Source organism: Monopterus albus, unplaced genomic scaffold (assembly GCF_001952655.1).
Source record: "Monopterus albus unplaced genomic scaffold, M_albus_1.0 scaffold5.1, whole genome shotgun sequence".
NCBI classification, from domain to species: Eukaryota; Metazoa; Chordata; class Actinopteri; order Synbranchiformes; family Synbranchidae; genus Monopterus; species Monopterus albus.
In genome coordinates, this window is record NW_018127885.1 from 2,549,619 (window position 1) to 2,566,769 (window position 17,151).

General features: G+C 39.1%; 1 protein-coding gene across 2 annotated transcripts; it reads right to left on the reverse strand.

Moving 5' to 3' along the window:
* Positions 1-10,886: 10,886 nt before the first annotated feature.
* lysmd4 (LysM, putative peptidoglycan-binding, domain containing 4) lies at positions 10,887-15,624 on the reverse strand. 2 transcript variants are annotated; one of them, XM_020614419.1, is made up of 3 exons: positions 14,672-15,624; positions 12,989-13,261; positions 10,887-12,874 (listed from the first exon to the last, which is right to left on the reverse strand). In XM_020614419.1, the coding sequence occupies exons 2-3, from the start codon at positions 13,244-13,246 to the stop codon at positions 12,338-12,340; spliced, it is 795 nt and encodes a 264-aa protein (XP_020470075.1). In that variant the 5' UTR covers positions 13,247-13,261; positions 14,672-15,624; the 3' UTR covers positions 10,887-12,337. The 2 variants fall into 2 exon arrangements, with proteins under 2 accessions (XP_020470075.1, XP_020470066.1); XM_020614410.1 differs by having other exon boundaries at positions 10,888-12,874; positions 15,047-15,624.
* Positions 15,625-17,151: the final 1,527 nt, after the last annotated feature.

A 17,151-nucleotide genomic window follows, 5' to 3' on the forward strand; every position in this document is an offset into this window, starting at 1 on the left:
TAATTTACCTGGTAGTGTCAGATGAACTGGGAATTCCACAGTAAACTAGTGTTAACTCAAATGTTTAAGATGAGAGGCGATGTTAAAGGAGCTGTCTATACCAAAATAGTACTATGAGGTGTTTTACTGTAAGATTGAATGTATTGAGACACAGATAATAAGACGAACTGATATCATGCAAGTATGCTGTATTTTGAGGGAGAAGTACTGAAAACAACGAAAACAACACTATTCTCAAACATTAATATGACTTACACCCCTGTGCACCGCAACACAAAAATGGGGAGTAAAAATCAATGCAAACCAAAAGTTTATTAGAAGGAAAGTAAACAATGTTTTAATTATTTACAGCTCTACCAAAAATCAATTTCAGATTCTTTAGATAAAAAATAAAAAATCTTCCAAAAAAAGGCAGTTTGAGGTGTAAATCTCTTTAGGTTTGCAAAGTGCCGTAGCTGTATAAATGAGGACAGATCTTTCTTTAAGATCTCCATTCCAATCTGACAAGTTTAAACAAAGCAATTTCAAGCCCAACTGCACCTGCAGTATTGACATGGCTTGTCAGGGATGTCTAGCAGGAAGACAATCATTTGTCTAGTAACACGACTGAAATGGGCTCAGAGTCTGGAGGACAGAGTGACAGCTGGTAACAGGCTCACTTTGTAATGGACATCACACATTAGGCATTAGAGTCATTTAGAATTAACACACAAACTAAACCTTATTGATTTTGAGATTACAGTTTAGAATTTTCAAAATTTTACATACAAAATAAATCACAATTTTTTTGTATCAATTATTTAAAAAGATTTATTTATCTATTTCCTAGTAAATATTTGTAACAGCAGACGTATGTGAGATGGACTCAATATAAACTACTGTTCAGTATAAAGGAACATCTCACCAAGTGGTGCAGCTTTGGGCAACAACAGAGGGAAATCGGGCTTCGGCTTCACAATCTTTAGCTGGGAATTTGTAGGATGATACAAGTTATAGAATATCACCACACTTCCTTTAAAATGTCAAGGGCAAAATGTTTACAGCATTTCAGTTTTGTCTGCTTGAAAAGAACCATTATTAACACATTTTTAAGGAGGATCAGCTTTCACTTTGCACTTCGGCAGGCCTGAGGCCTGAGGTTGCTAGGCAATGGTGGCTATCTCCCCGGTGACACAATCCCCCCAGGGCTAGATTGTCACTCAGCACCTCCACAAATGGATACAGGGATGTGCGCATACACATGTGCACATACACAATACCCTCACACACACTGAGGGGCCGCTGCTATCCAGAAGTCTTTCTCTCGCTCTGCTCTTATCTCTGGGAGGCTGTTGTCACTCACTCATTGCTGTGCTGAGAGGGGCTTCAATGGTCTGACCTGATGAGGTTAGTGAACACCTTGGAAAACTCTCAGGTGTCAAGAACAAGCAGATGGTGACAATGCAGAAGCCCTGGGAGCAGGCAAAGCTAAGCTCCTCCTCTGTCCACTGCTTAAACAAGTTGAGCTCTGTTTATTCTCCCAACTTAGTTGAGTGCAGCTATTTATTTGGAGTTAGTAAGACCTGTGAAATCCCTCTCGTCCTGAGGGGAGCACGAATACCTTTACCAGATTTAATGACAGTCCATCCAATAACTGTTGAGGCATTTCAATCAAAACTAAAAATGGCAATCCCATGGGGGCACTGGATATTTCACTGAATAACTGAAAACCTGATGACTTGACACAAAAAAATCAAAGTATCACCAGTGTTGTTAAGAGTCCTTCTTGGGACACCATGAATGTGTGTCCAGAATTTGATAGAAATCCATCTAAGAGTTGTTGAGAAATTTTAATCTAGAGCAAAGTGGTGGACCAATCGAAACCACTGCCCTCAGAGCAGCGCCAATAGACGGTTATAGTAGTGAGTACAAAAAAGTGGAACTGAGTTAGCATTTTGCACCTCCGGTTTCCTCGCCCTGAAGTCAGTGGGTTTTTTGAATCACTTTTTGGTTAGACACCTGAAAATAAGGTCTGTGGTTAACACAAGGCCAATACATTTTCACATTTTGTTCTATGAAATAAAACATGCCAGTAAATAAGCCCACTCACAATTTTTAATGCTTTTACGTGCCTTAAGAAAGGCGGTTGCTAATAAGTGGCTAAATGGGACTACAGAGGCTGTCTGGGATATTAAATGTCATCCAGCCAAATGGAGACTCATCTGCTTTGTCGCCCGCTTTTACTGCCTTGTTATCTTCATACTTGTGCACTTGCGAACTATTCTAAATAACAGCCATGCTCCCTAGCTAGATCAGGTCACACTAAGAGGAAAGAAATTTGTCCAAGAGGTAACACTCACTAAATCAAATTACAAGTTGGAAGCCGTGGTGGTGACGCTAAAGTCATGGGACCGTGGTGGAGTTTGTTTTTAGCCTAACAACAGTGTGACGATTGTCTTGCTGAACAAAATATGTACATGTCATAAACTGCTGTTTGTCGCAGAGCTTATTTTCTACAATAATCCAAAAGCCTGTGGAAAAATCCCATTGGCTTTTTGTCGAAGGAGCCAGGATGATGCTAATTTCTGGGCTGGCCTACAAAAATACATCATCCCTACAGCACTCTGTAGTGTGGTTACAAAACAAGGAAATACCTTCAAAATACACCCCAGAACTATTCCCAGCAATTCTTTTCAAGCTTCAAATTAGGAACAAGTCTGTCCACACAAGACTGCTAAACCTTTGTCAAGTCAAACTGTGAGGGGAAATGTTAAGCCGTGACTCACCACAACTGTTTATTTACTGTATGTAATGATAGAATAAGTGACAGTGAAACACTATCATCAGATCATTGAGATTACTGGATCAAGAGTCAAACACTAGCCTGTCTTGTTTTTTGCAACCTTGCAGCCAATCACTTTGTGTATATCTACTGGTCAAACTTGGGTTTTCAGTCAAAAGATGGTGCAGATTTTTCATTCTCCTTCATTCTCTTTTCTTTTTATCAAAGAAGATGATCTCAAACTCAAAATTACTACTTGCCATTCAAGAGTTTGTCTGACTGACAGATTCAATGACTCTCTAACTGGCACAGATATAAAGGTACCACAGGGTGGTAGTTACAGTACATAGAGCTAAAACCTAAAAGCACACTTCCCCACTGGTCTGAGTGGATTACCTTATTTTTGAAGTGAAGAACAAAATCTGACCTTTGGTCTCAGGTTTCAGCGTGTTGGGAGGCTTCATTGTCATCACCTTGACACATACATAAAGTCTGTGTACACCATACCTCCAAGCATAAAAAGGAGTCATGTTTTCCATCTCCCCTGCTCTTTCTTCACAGAAGGAGCGGGGGAGATCTAGGATGCTCCACAGGAGCACAAATCAGGTCAGGGAAGCATATCAGCACAAGGAAAATCATATCAGTTCCAGAGTGAGGAGAAAATGAGTAAATGTGAATTTTATAGAGCAAGTCATCATACTACAATCAAATACAGGAGTTGGGACACAAGTCAAGCGTTTCTCTATATATCAAACCTGAGGTCATTAAAATTTCATCATGACTATAAATAGACTAATCAGACTAGACAGTACTGATATTAGTTTTAGACAGATTGTAGTTTTGGATTATTTTGACCATATTTATTATATTTACTATCTTAAATTAAAAGGGCCCACTTTGGAAGGAATGTTTCTCCATTTGTCATAGCCCTAACTGTTTACTGCTCACTGGTGTACATGGGTATACAGTAGCATATGTGACCATTTTACAGCAAAACATTTTGCATCTCCATCCATTATCAGCTGCTTATCTGGGGTCTGGTTCCAGGGGCAGCAGGTTCAGTAGTGCGGTCCCGACATCCCTCTCCCCAGCAATGTTCTCCAGCTACTCCTGGTGAACCATGAGGTGTGCCAAGGCTACATGAGATTTATAATTCCTCCATCATGTTCTAGGTCTGCCCCGGGGCCTCCTACCAGCTGGACATACCCAGAAAACCTAATCAGATGCCTGAATCGCCTCAAATGGCTCCTTTCAAGGTGAAGGAGCAGCGGCTCTACCTTGAGCTCTGAGCTTTATGCATTTGCAGTAAAAAACGTGAGCATGCTTGAATTTGCGTGAATATTTACCAACTATTCAGTACAGTATTAAGACAGACCACAGCGAGTCCAAATTTCAGCTCTCTATGATCTTTCTCTGTACACAAGTCTGGAATTGTTTATATGTTTATCACAGAGTTGAAAGGCACAAGAAGAAGAGTGTGCTTAGATTTCTAAAGAGGCATATTCCACCAATACTGATTGCTCTCTAAAGTAGTGAGCATCTACAGTTGAAAAGTGTTGATTAGCTCAGTGTGTTTAATGAAGCAGACACAGCCTCCATCAGAGCTGAGTCTGTAGTGGTGGTGCTTCATTTCATCTTGTGTCCTTGTATTATTGATTACAAAAGAAAAAGATATTGTCATCACTAGCTCCAGAAACGTTTGCTAGTTTGATAGACAGTGCACTCAGATTCACTCGGATCATTTTCCCGATTCTCCTGTTGTTATCCAACACAGTTTGTTTTCCATATCACATGCAAAAGACCACACAAACATACACCCATTGCCCTCAGTTTATGTCCTGATGTTGATTGTTGTAATCTGCTGAAACATCTGCTTACATCTAAAGAGCACAGTTAATGACTAGTCCAACTAACTCACTGTACACACAAGCACACAAGTCAGTTTACCTCTCTCAATTCCACAAATTCTGGCACAGAAAAAGCATCACAAGCTTCATTTTGAACTGAAATGGTCTCACATCAGTCTGTCCACAGTTCCTTTCATCTTTACAATGCCAAATAAAGTTCTGCTTATACAATTCACTCTTGAGGTACATTATAAATGGTCTGCCATTGTGTCTTTATCTGACCTTGGATCAGGAGCCACTTGCCAAAGGGAATGGGCTGACATGTACTCCCCCATGTAGGGCAGCTTTGTGAGCGCTGTAATAAAAGATAGATGCTTGTTCCCGGTGTCCATTCTCATTGTTGGCCAAGTCCTCTATCATGTTTTGATCGTCTTTGTTTGGCCTCACTGTGGTTCTTACCTTGACAGTCACCATCTGCCATACAAAATGGGAAATGTCTGCCTGAGCAGACATTTCCCATTTTGTCCTCTGAGCCTCAAGTCCTCCGAGCCTTTATGCCATTCTTATGTTCTCATGTTGTATTTTTGGCTATAGTGTGTTTTATACAGACTTCCATGTTGAATGATTCTCAGCTTTTGCAAGCAACTAACTTTTCCTTGAAAAGACTTCTCTGAGAACACGTGCACAGCAGCATCTGGGAATGGCAGGAAATTAGGCATCTCTCAGCGTGACGTGTAACAAATGTTTTTTCAAGTACTTCAGAGGGATGAGCAGAGTACTGAGCCTTGCAACCTCCAAACCCTGACAGACTTTATTCAGCACCAAGTGGTTCTCATTACCCATGTCATCCTCCAAACAAATTGCTGCATAGGGCTCACAGCTGGGGTGCTGGGGTGAGTTTTGTCTCCTGATGTAATTACCATGGTATTATATTGTGTTTTCACAACCTTATTTCAGTTGTTGTTAACAGTATGTTTGGTTTAGTGTGACTGAATGAAGACGGAGGATTTCCATGTCATTAACACTCCACTCACTGCAGCATATGTACTTGCATTATCCTCCATTTTATTTGACAAAAATCCCCAAAGTCCTCCTGTGGAATAAAACCCAGAACTGAGAAATGTCTGCTAATACAGGAATCCACCACCAGTGTGAGGGGGCCTTCCAGTTACTGTTTAAAAATCACCCAGTTTAATTAGTATTCATCTGGCAGTGAGGGGCTACAGATTGTCTGCCAGAAATTGTGCCTGAGACTGCAGAAGTGAACATGTGGCCCGACACAGCAGATTCACAAACAGTTCTGCCACTTAGACCAAGGGCCCTGATTTTGTGTTAAGGTCTTAAAATGTCTCAAAGGCAGAAAATAAAAAAGGAAAATGATCCAACAGTTATTATAAACCAAAAACAGTGTTAAATCTGGCATTTGAAAGCTAGTAGAACAGAAAGACTTTTAACTGTTAACTGTTGAACTCTTTCTGATTAATTTGAATGTTTACTATAAATTTCTTTGTGCAGTGTGTATAAAGATATTCGGCTGGTTAATGATTTCCAACTAACTTTAATGCGGTTGTATTTGTATTGTTTCCTTCATCAGCACTGCAGGTGTATTATATGAAGAGAGTAATGGGAGCCCATACTGAGCCTCCTGCTTATGTTGTCTTGTGCTCCTTCAAGCCAAGTTGAGTTATATCCAACGATTTAGAGAAGCATGTCCAACCCATTATCCTCTCTTCATCCATGCCTGTCTCAGCGGAGTCTTTCTTCCTGCCAACATTTTACATCGTCCTTTACAACTAACAAAGACACAATGGAGTGCAAGTTAATGTGAGACAGTATGCAGTTTGAGCTCCGCAGCATCTCTTAAGATGCAATTAGACTTTTTAACTAGTTTTCTAAATTCATGACACACAGCAACCTGATGTTTTGTGAATTCTTAAACCAGTTCTACAAAAATACAAACTAACTTTCTGCATTTTTCTCGGCCTGTAAAAATATAAACCTCTGTCTTCATTTCTCAGCCTCTGACACTGTCTCCTGATTAGCGTTATCTCATAGTGACATGAAAACTGACATACTGCCTGATAAACCAAGTTAACAAAGAAATACCTGGACTTTCCACATTTAAAAACTTTAAATTGCTATTAAATTATTCAATTACAAATCAAAGCAAAAGGCCAAAGGTGGGTTGCCCTGCCTTAACACTGTAGAAGGACGGGAAGGGAGGAGGAGAATGAGAAGGAGAAAGAGCAACTCGGGGAGAATAATTGTTTTTATGCTTTTTTTCTGTGTAATACATCGATAGTATCAATATAGTCTTGACAGGAGAAAATATATGAGGGCACCAAATCGGACCAAGGCACAATAGTAGATGAATATAAAGTAAGAAATTGAAGCAGTATGACATCACACAGCACATTGGTTATAGACATGCTTAATGGTCTAACAGTCTCCAGCTGGATTTCTAATTATAAAGTATGTTGCAAAATTACTTCCAAAACAACATGTTTTACCAACACAGTCATTGTTTAGAAACCTGTAGATATCTGCAGCATAGCCAGCAGCAGATGCTAATGTGTTAATGGTACCTTTGGCGTCTGTAAGAGATGCACAGGGTTGTCAGTACACTGATAGTCCAGTGGTTTCAGTTTATGATGCCCAGAGCAACAGGTCTGGTTGTGCTGAATTAAATGTATACACTTTGGGCAAGTTCAACAAAAACTAAACAGAAAATAAACTTCATAAAGGTAGAATGTATGCTGTTGTATTAGATTGCAAAAGATTGTACAGGTGTACCTAAGAAAGTGGCCAGAAAGTGGTCAATGCTGAATAGAGAGCATAATTTAATGATTTAATGTTTTTAACTACAGTAAAAAGAAATACAATTTTAAAACATTTTAATGTTCTTATTTAATATTGATTTCTAGGTAGAGGAGCTGCTGCTAAAATGATGACTGCTGGTGGTAGAGTAAGAGGTGTGACATCTAGTTTCATTATTATTCAAAGATGAGAAGTATATCAATATCATTTTGTTGTGCACCTACTGTAGTACACCTTGGGCACTGACAGCATGGCCAAAATATCATCTGAATACAACAGATGCAACAATGCCACTTTGGGAATAATTATTGATGTCTGAGAGATGTCACAATAATTCAAGAGACAACATAACTTTGCTCTCTTAATTTACTGTGCAGTTTGACTAGAACTGTCCCTTGAGCGAAGACCCCTCATACCTCAGGTGGAATGTAAAACAGGTGCTGAGTTGGGGTGAAAGGAAAACAGCCGCCCCTGCAGCAATATGACTGACACAACGTCACATTGTTCAGCCTGCTGTGACTCCAGATGATCCTTTACTTATAGAATCAGACTTAAGGAATAACATAGAGCATGCCCACACTATGTTAGATCAATTTCATTCAACTCATGGAGCTCGATCCACTGCACAAAAACATTGAACTCTGGACATTTAATATTCCTTGCTATTAGATTAAATGTATGCTGATAAAAACAAACTAAGCAATCCAAACTCTGCCCTTGACACCTTGTGTGTTCTTCGACTGGCACCGTAACATCTGACATGGATTTGCATGTTGAAACTGTAACTGAAGATTCAAAGAAAAAGTTTTTAACTGAATCCCCTCTGAAGCTTGTGAGACGAAAATGTCTCCTAGACTTCAAATAAATTCTCCTGGTGCTTTGTCATGTGACCTCTTTCACAGATTGAAATAATCATTTTGACTCCTGTGTCAAGTTGACATAGTTTTTTCATGTTCATATACGAAGTAGCTAGTTCTGTTGCAGACCAGACAGCCCTTTCAAAATGAAGTATGAATAATTATTATAGCCACCATATACTATAGATACAAAAGGTATTATAATAGGTAATATATTCACTCATTGTGGGTTTGCTTTGCCCATGAATGTTTTGCTGCTGCTTCACTTCCCCCAGTCCAGCCCTGACCACAGCACATACCGGCTCAGCATTAAACACACTGCTGTGCAACAGTGCACACATTCACAGCCCACAGGCAGCAAATTGCTTCTCTCATTCCCCACCACGCCCTGCCTTCGTTCTAAGCCACCTGCAAAACAAACTGTGCTGGAAATTTCACTACAAATTACCCTGTGTCTGCTAAATCCCCCCCGGGAGCAAAGGAAATTGAAACCCCAGATCTCCCTGACCCCCGCCCCCTGGGAAACAGACCTAAGACATTCACACAGAAAATGTCTTGTCTATATTTAGATTTGTAATGCTAATAATCATGTTTTATTTATTTATTAATGACATTCATTAAATCAATTTTTATTTCTCTGAATTTTAAGGTTTTGGTTTCTGCCTTCAAGTATTAGCAGTTTAATTGGCATTAAAAGTGGAAACAAGCCAAGAAAAACCCTACTGTTAACCTTTCACTACAAAGGGGGATTTGAATAAAAATGTTTGCCAGTGAAGCATAGAAGCATAAAAACTGTATGAAAGTTCCCTGTTTACCTTTGTCAACACCAATTTCATGAACACCTTGTACTTCTGTGGGCTTCAGGTTAACATGACATCGTGAAACTAAGCCTCCATTCCCACTAAGAAAGAATGAAAACCGATACCTGTTTCGCTTCAGGGGAAAATCAAAGGAAGGCACATACCTTAGCAGTGAATAATGATCAACAGTACAAATCCAACAGCATTTATATTGTAAGGGCCACAGTGCCTCCTGGTGACGGCTCTGCAGAACTCCAGAGAGACAGGAATGTAAGAAAGAGAGAGAGTTTGACCAGTGTGCCAGAGAGATGAGTGTTGAAAGCTCCTTGGAAAAAGGATTAGGGCTGCTTGTGTTGGCCAAGTGGCTTGCTGCCAGCTGCTCAAGTGTGCAAACTTGAAGCTGCAGAGCTACGGGTTGGTCATGAATCTTTTCACTCTATTTACCCTCTACCCAGACTCTATGGATGTTTGTGCTTTGTTCGGGGGAAAGCCCCCTCCCTTCTGAAGAGTATGCTAAACTCCAAAAATGTGCTGGATTGGAATTGAGACACCACCCACAAAAACACAGCCATACACAGTATATACTCCAGGTAGATGAATTAATTTTCACCTTAAGTATACAAGCTTTAGTCATCTTAGCATTGTTCCAACTGTTTTGATCACATTTAAATAATATACTGTATAGGCAAATGAATCTGACAGTCACATATCTGAGAAACCCTTCTCTTCATTGGTATCTACAGCACTGGTTAATACTAATCAAGCACATCATATTTAGGTTGTTGAAGGTAAGAAGGTACTGTATAGGTTGGGGGTGGGGGGCATGCATCAACAGTAGGATAAGACTCAGGGCGGGAGCTGGCAGCATGCCAGACTTCTGCAGCCCAGAGCTGGATCAGAGCAGGGAATGTAGTAATGAGGGTCTCCTGTCATGGAATAATAAAATGCATAAGCTGAAACTTTTGTTCTTGTTCATATACACTACCTGTCAAAGGTTTGGACACATTTTCCCATTCAATTCAATGTGAAAGTATCCCCAAACCTTTGACTGGTAGTGTAACTTGTTACTCCTCACTTGTAGCTGACTTATACATGCATATCTAGTGGTTATAGAAATGTCTAATCTATTCAAATGTCCCTGTATCTTTTAATTCCTTAGGAGTCCAAATGTCTCTTTAGGATGTGGTTTTTAACATATACTGTCTCAACCAAAATATCCAGGTTCAGGCCCAGACACAGCGAGCATCTGTGGGCCAGACGCTGACTTTCCTATTGGTTTCAGCAGTGCTGCTTTGTTACTGACCTTGTCCTTGGGTTTCTGGATGGAGACGGTGTAACATTTAATTTTCCCTGTGGGACTTCAAAATCCTGTTGGTTGTGTTACTGAGGAAAATCTGATTTTATTTTGACTTACTGTTGTACTGCATGAATCCACTGTTTAATGATGAATTGCTCATATTTGAAATATTCTCCAAGGTGTCCAAAGCCGTACAAATACTTTTTATGGTAAGGATTCCCCTTAAGTTCAGCCAACACCTAATAATCATCCAATTCCACAACTTAAAAGGGCTTTCACATCACACTACAACCATAATGTGATGTTGGGGTAACATAACTTGTATGTTTACCACAATTACCATCTCACTGAAGCAGTTTGGAAAAACTATTTGTATATAAGGGTAACTTAACTAGACCTGCAAATGTGGGAAGACATTGATATATAGCTGCTGCACAGCTACATAACTGAAACATTATTTATTAAAATACAAATAAAATTAAAAGCTGACAGTTTGTTGTAATCAGAAATCAATGTATCAAACATATAATCATCCTACATGCAGTTAGATGTCAATTAATAGCATGTGTCTGACTCCCGTCTCTGCAAAAACACTACATCAGCAGTGCTTGTGTATACTGCCATCTTTTGGTAAGTGTGAATACTGCAACTAATCAAAAATAACACTTCTATTAATAGATCTTGACAAAATACACACTCCAGCTATACAATATATGTGTGTATATTCAGCTTTATGTTTTCTTTAAGTAGTGAGTGGTACCTTGTGTGTTTATAATCTCATAACTAAATAAACATGCTAAAATAATCTTGAGTGGCAAAAACTATCACAATAAAAAGTCAGAGAATCCTTTAGAGGCACTTTCAAAGATGTAAGATTGTATTCAGTTGAAACATGCTGGATAAAAAGATTCAGACATACCAACTGTTCCATCTAAAATGGTTTACACATTTAGAAATCTCAACAAAATATATTTTTTTACCAGTTTCATTCATTTTAACTACCTCAAACCTTAAAAAGTGCACTGGACAAGCCACACCAAATTCCCTATCTGTTCCTGGTGGACTCAGCTGCTCATGGATGTACAATACAATATAAATTTGACAAATACATTTTAAGGAACTTTCCTAAAATTAACACTTAAATCACTAAACTAACAGAAATGCAAATGATTTTTGAAAATGCATCATCTTATATTTTAAAGATTGCAACATGGCACACAAGATAAAATATACTGCACTGACTATTCACTAGAAAAAGAAGAAAACCCCACACTTTTGGCATTTTCAGAAGGTGCATAGCATTAACCAGACAATGAACATACAGACAAACAAACAAAACCTAAGTTAGATCAGAAAAGTCACAAATAATGCTCAAACCCACGTCAAATACAATTTAACCTCACACAGTCAAAGCAGCAGCAGTTGTGGGCAAACATTTAAATGCATTTTTAAACTGTAAATTGCATTGGGATCAAATCAAATTTCCACCTGAAATCTGACCATGATGTGATCGCTCTTTATGTTCATTCAGACAACAGGCCTACTCCGAAATGCCTACATTGTGTTCTTTTTTGGCAATTGTTGCTCAGCTTGTGTCATGTGAGGAGGTTCAACACACAACCCTTTAATATTTCACAGTTAGTAAAGCACCTGGTGAAATATAATCCCAGCAAACATTAGTTTGTCAAAGCAAAAGATCAGGAATACATACAGTAGTACCAAGGAGATTATTTCAGCCAGCTGCACTTTACAAAAGCTTTTTTTGATAAAATATTGTCTTAAATTCACACAAAAATGAGAGCAGTGTACAGCTAGTTCCCTTCAACAAGTGAACCGTCACAGTTTGTGTAATTAAAGGCAAAATTCTGTAGTGGAAACTACACACGTGGTGGTATTGCACTTAGTTATAACATAAAGAGCTTTGGGTTTATCTTGATTGCCACCTATTGAAGTCCACACTAACCTGGTTTTCTTGTAATGAGGGTGGCCCCTGAGGTGTTTGAAGAGGTGATGAGTGTCTGTAAAGTACCGCTAACAACTGATGGTGAAACTACTCCATGATCGTTTGTACCTTTTGTTTTGAAGTAAATTACATAAAACAACGGCAGAACAATGCCTATCAGAAGCATGGCAACTAAAGCGTTCCACCAGTGGATGCCCCAGTCTGCGCCGTGACTGGTCAGGCGCTGTCCTCTGAAACCAAACTGTTGTGGTTTCTCAGAGTTATTCAAGAAATCCTCATCTTGACCATTTTTGGTCTGAATCAGTTTTTCAGTATCGTTGTCCACCTCTATTAGAAATTCTGTGACCTGTAGTTGTGGCTGGGCTCTGGCTCTGTCCTGAAGCTTCACTGGTCTGGAAAATGAATGAGAATCATTTAGGCCTGTGCAAGTCTCTGTTAAAAGGCTGTGTTTCGGAACTGGTATCTTTATTGATTTCAGTGCAAATAAATCTTGTTCCTGCATAAGGTTGTTGACCCGCTTTATATCTGCCACCTGTTGACAGAAATAGGTATGAAAATATGTTTATGTCAACACTTAATTGGCCTCTGAAGATATCATTAAAGCTAGAATTATATAAAAACCTCAGTGACTTTCAAAAATCTTTACCTTACAGCCATACTGCAGTGCAAGTTTGTTCAGGCTGTCACCATCCAAGACCTCCCGGTCCAGCAGCTGGACGTTCCTGAGTCTGTCCTGCTCTTGGAAAGCCCGTGGCCTCATCTCCACGACAGTGAGCTCCTCATCATCTGAAGATACAGCTGCCTGATTCAGCCTCCTGTTGAACATGTAAACCTGGCCATCTGCGCTGGCATGGACATCGACAGGGGCCTCAAAAGCCTGAGGTACATGCTCCACTCGCCGCATAATGAAAACACCTGCCTGGAAAGAATATCCCAATTCCAATATTAAATGTCTTTTTTAATTATATCAATATAACACTTTTACTAACATGTTTATACAAACTAAATACATATATACATTATATAGCTTAAATTTTGTACATATTAATTCTGTATGTGTTTTGTAATGCATATTTACTTATAAACTGTTGAGGGTCAGTTACAGTAACCATCTCAGCTATGTTTAAAACAAAGTTTTGTGTACAGAAAGCAAGACTAGGGTGGTAAGGTGGTTCAGTGGTTAGCACTGCCACCTGAGTGCCAACCTCATGGCTGACTGGCACCTTTCAGTGTGGAGTTTGCATACTCTCCCTGTGCGGGCTTCTGGGTGCTCCAGCTCCCTCCTACAGTCCAAAGACATGCAGCTTGAGTTGACTGGCAACTAAATTTCTTGTAGTTGTGAATCTGAGGGCGAATGTTTATCTGTCTCTATGTGTCAGCCCTATGATAGACTGGCTGGAGGCCTGTTCAGGCTCTAAGATACCCCACGTTTTCGCCCAGTGTCAACTGTTAAGATTCAACTAGGCCAGTGACAACATTTTTTTTTATTTTTTTTATCAGGATTAATTTTCCAGTTATTTAAGCAAATTTTCCAAGTCCAAGTTGACTTTTTCAAATGTCTTGGTTTGTCTGAACAGCACACCAAAGCACAAGTCCTCACCTTCGAGGAGCTGACAGTAAAAATCAGTAAGTAACCATCACAGTTACCCAGAGCTCAAAGTGACACCTTCACAACACTTGTTTTGTCTGACCAACAGTCCCACCCTCAAAATTATTATCAGTAAATTAAAGTTATCAAAATAAATCAAATGAAAATGATAAAATCTTCACATATTAGAGGCTGGAGTGAAATGCTTGTCATCTTCATATAAAACATGACAAAATAGTTTTCACAAAGTTTCAAATAATCGTTAAGTAACTGCTTAATTAATCACTGTACTTGTAGCATATAGTGTCCGGTAGTTGTAAAAAATCAAGTAACTGGACTACATTATATTCAGAGGTGTCTGTATATTTTTGTCCTGCCCACTGACATACATGAGAGGGTCAGAATATTAGGAACACCTCTAAATATAATGTAGTCCAGTACAACACCACCTTTAACTATGACCTCAATAATGAACATATAATTGAATTTATACATTTATGACAATCTCACCAAAAGCTGAAATATTTTGCGATTCATAAACACAAATGTTAAGGAAGAAGTGTGGCACTGAAGTGCATACAGATGTACAGGTGGTCATAATGTTATGCCTGATCGGTGTATAATCCCAACAGCGTTTTGTCTGACCTGGAATTTCACACCCATAAACGAAACAAGGCAAACAAACAAACGCCCCGGAATGTACTAATAGGATGTCTTTATTTTACAAAGTATGTACTGTACCTGTACCTACAGCACTTCTGTGGTTGATATGCGCCTCTCACAGATTATTCGATCCATCTAACAGTTACTTTTCAGCACACAGTTCAGCAAACTATATTTACAAGTTTTTGGAGGACGGAGCTCATAAGGAGCACTTGAAAGCAACACTAACGTTAGCTACCAGGGTAACGGCAGCTACTGCTAGCAGCTTAGCTTTAGCTTTGACATTCGCTGGGTGCTGCCAACTATTGACAATTATGTCCGCGAGCTGCTTTACTTCAGTTACATTTACAGTTGGCACATGCGTTTGAGACCATGTGGATAAACGCCGCTGACCGAAAATACAGTTTCGTAGACTTTTTTTATAATAAGACTAATCTAATTCTATCTAATTACCTTATCCAAACGCGTTGTCAGCAATAGTGCAAACCACCGCCTTACCAAACTCTGTCTCCAACTTCACTTGCTAACAAAAGTAAACCGTGCTAGTAGTTACTATTTAGCCTACTTCTTCTTCGTACCTGCTTCCAATGAAATCGACTAAAAGAAAACGCACTACCGCCACCCACTGTTCTAGAAAGTGGTATGACAACATCAGTCTCTCGAAAATGTAAACAAGTAAAACAACAAATATAATGCAGTTTTTGTATTTAATTTGGGCTTTATTTAGATTTTGGCTACTGTCCTGATAGCTGATTTGTATTGTAGTCTCAATCACGTGTCTTTTTTGTTAGTCTAGCTATTTGACATGGCACTAAGATAGTATTAAGCATAAAACTAACAAAAAAGTTACATTTGCAGAAATGTTATTTTGACCAGCTTGTATTTATTGTCTAAGGCATGCCACTGTATACATGCACGCATTTCATTGTACAGCATAGAAGCCATCAGATCTGACACTCTTGTGTATGGGAGGACAAAAATATAGAAACACCTCTAAATATAGTGTAGTCCCAGACAACAGCACCTTTAAATATGACCTCAATAATAAATACATAATTGAATTTATACATTTATAACACTTTCACCAAAAACTGAAGCATTTTGAGCTTCATAAACACAGATGTTAAGGTGGAAGTGTTGCATTGAACTGCATACAGATGTACAGGTGTACCTAATAAAGTGGACAGTAAGTGTAAAAGAGAAACAAAATTCACAATAAAAGTAAGATAAATCCATCCATCCATATATATTTTGTATGGCATAAACAAAAATGTGCCCATATCATGTATTTTATAAAACATTCTGTAATAAAAGAAGAAATTTAGGCCTACAGTTTCATCTGTTTGTTGTTTACTGTTAAAGTTAACAAATCAGTATAACTGAGGTATATAATGTATAATGAGAATTCCATTTTGGATATTTTCTTTTAAAAACAATATGCTAATGAATATTTACTAACTTAAAAGCTCATCTCCTGGCACATGTTGGTAGAAAGTCATCATTACATCTCACCTAAACCTGTGTAAGTTGCCCAGTTTGAGCCTTGTGGTGGTGAGGATACCAGCAGCACACAGACTCAGGATCAGAAGATCTTGGAAAATATGTTTTGTTTCCTGGATCCTCGGGGAGAGAGCCAAGAGGTCCAGAAAAGGTCAGGGTGGCAGTGCCTTCTTGGACCACTAGATGGGACTAATGATCTTTCATATTTTTGGCCATCTAAGCTGCTTATTAGCAGATCATGTTGAGGTTATTTTGGACATTGAACAAGCATTATTTTAACCCCATTCTGTTATTGATTGCTATTGTTAACAGGTATATAAAATATCCAGTTACTAGTTAATTGTGTGGATGCTGAGCCACACTATGCTCTCCTGTTCTTTATTTATTATTGTGTGGATGCTGTAAAGCATCCACACTATGCTCTCCTGTTCTTTATTTATTATTATTATTATTCTGGGATCTTCCACCCCTTTTTTGGCACTTTATACTGTAAGTCCAGCATACTTTCAGCTATACAGGCCACTGAGATCTTGATCTGTTCAACTCTTCAAGGACATCCCTGCTTGTATTCAACTTTTTTACAACATTTATACTTTTTAATCTATTCAGCTTTATATTTTGCAATACAAGTCAATGGGAGCTCAAAGTGCTGAGTCAGTGACAGTCTTGGAATGCCATCTGGTGGTTCATAAAATGCAGCGCAATTGGGACATGCTCATACATAACTCCTCTCTCTGTCTCTCTCCCCCTCTCTCCCTCTCTATCGCCGGTCCATTTTCCTGAGCAATGGTCCCGGACCAACAGCGGGAATCCTGTGCCAAGCTGAACTGGAGATCCGATATGCGGTCCTGGTCTGACTGGTTTCCCTGATGAGAGTGTGACCCCACTGGTTTCAGTCGCAGTTGTGAACAGTCCCACACATCAACGGGCGCGCCAGAAACTATAGGTTAGCGGAACCTTTGATTATACATAAACTCCGCACATTGAATTAATTCTAAATTAAAGCTGATGTGTGGGCTGCCCACTCTCAACGTTCTAAATTGGATCCAAAACAGTAA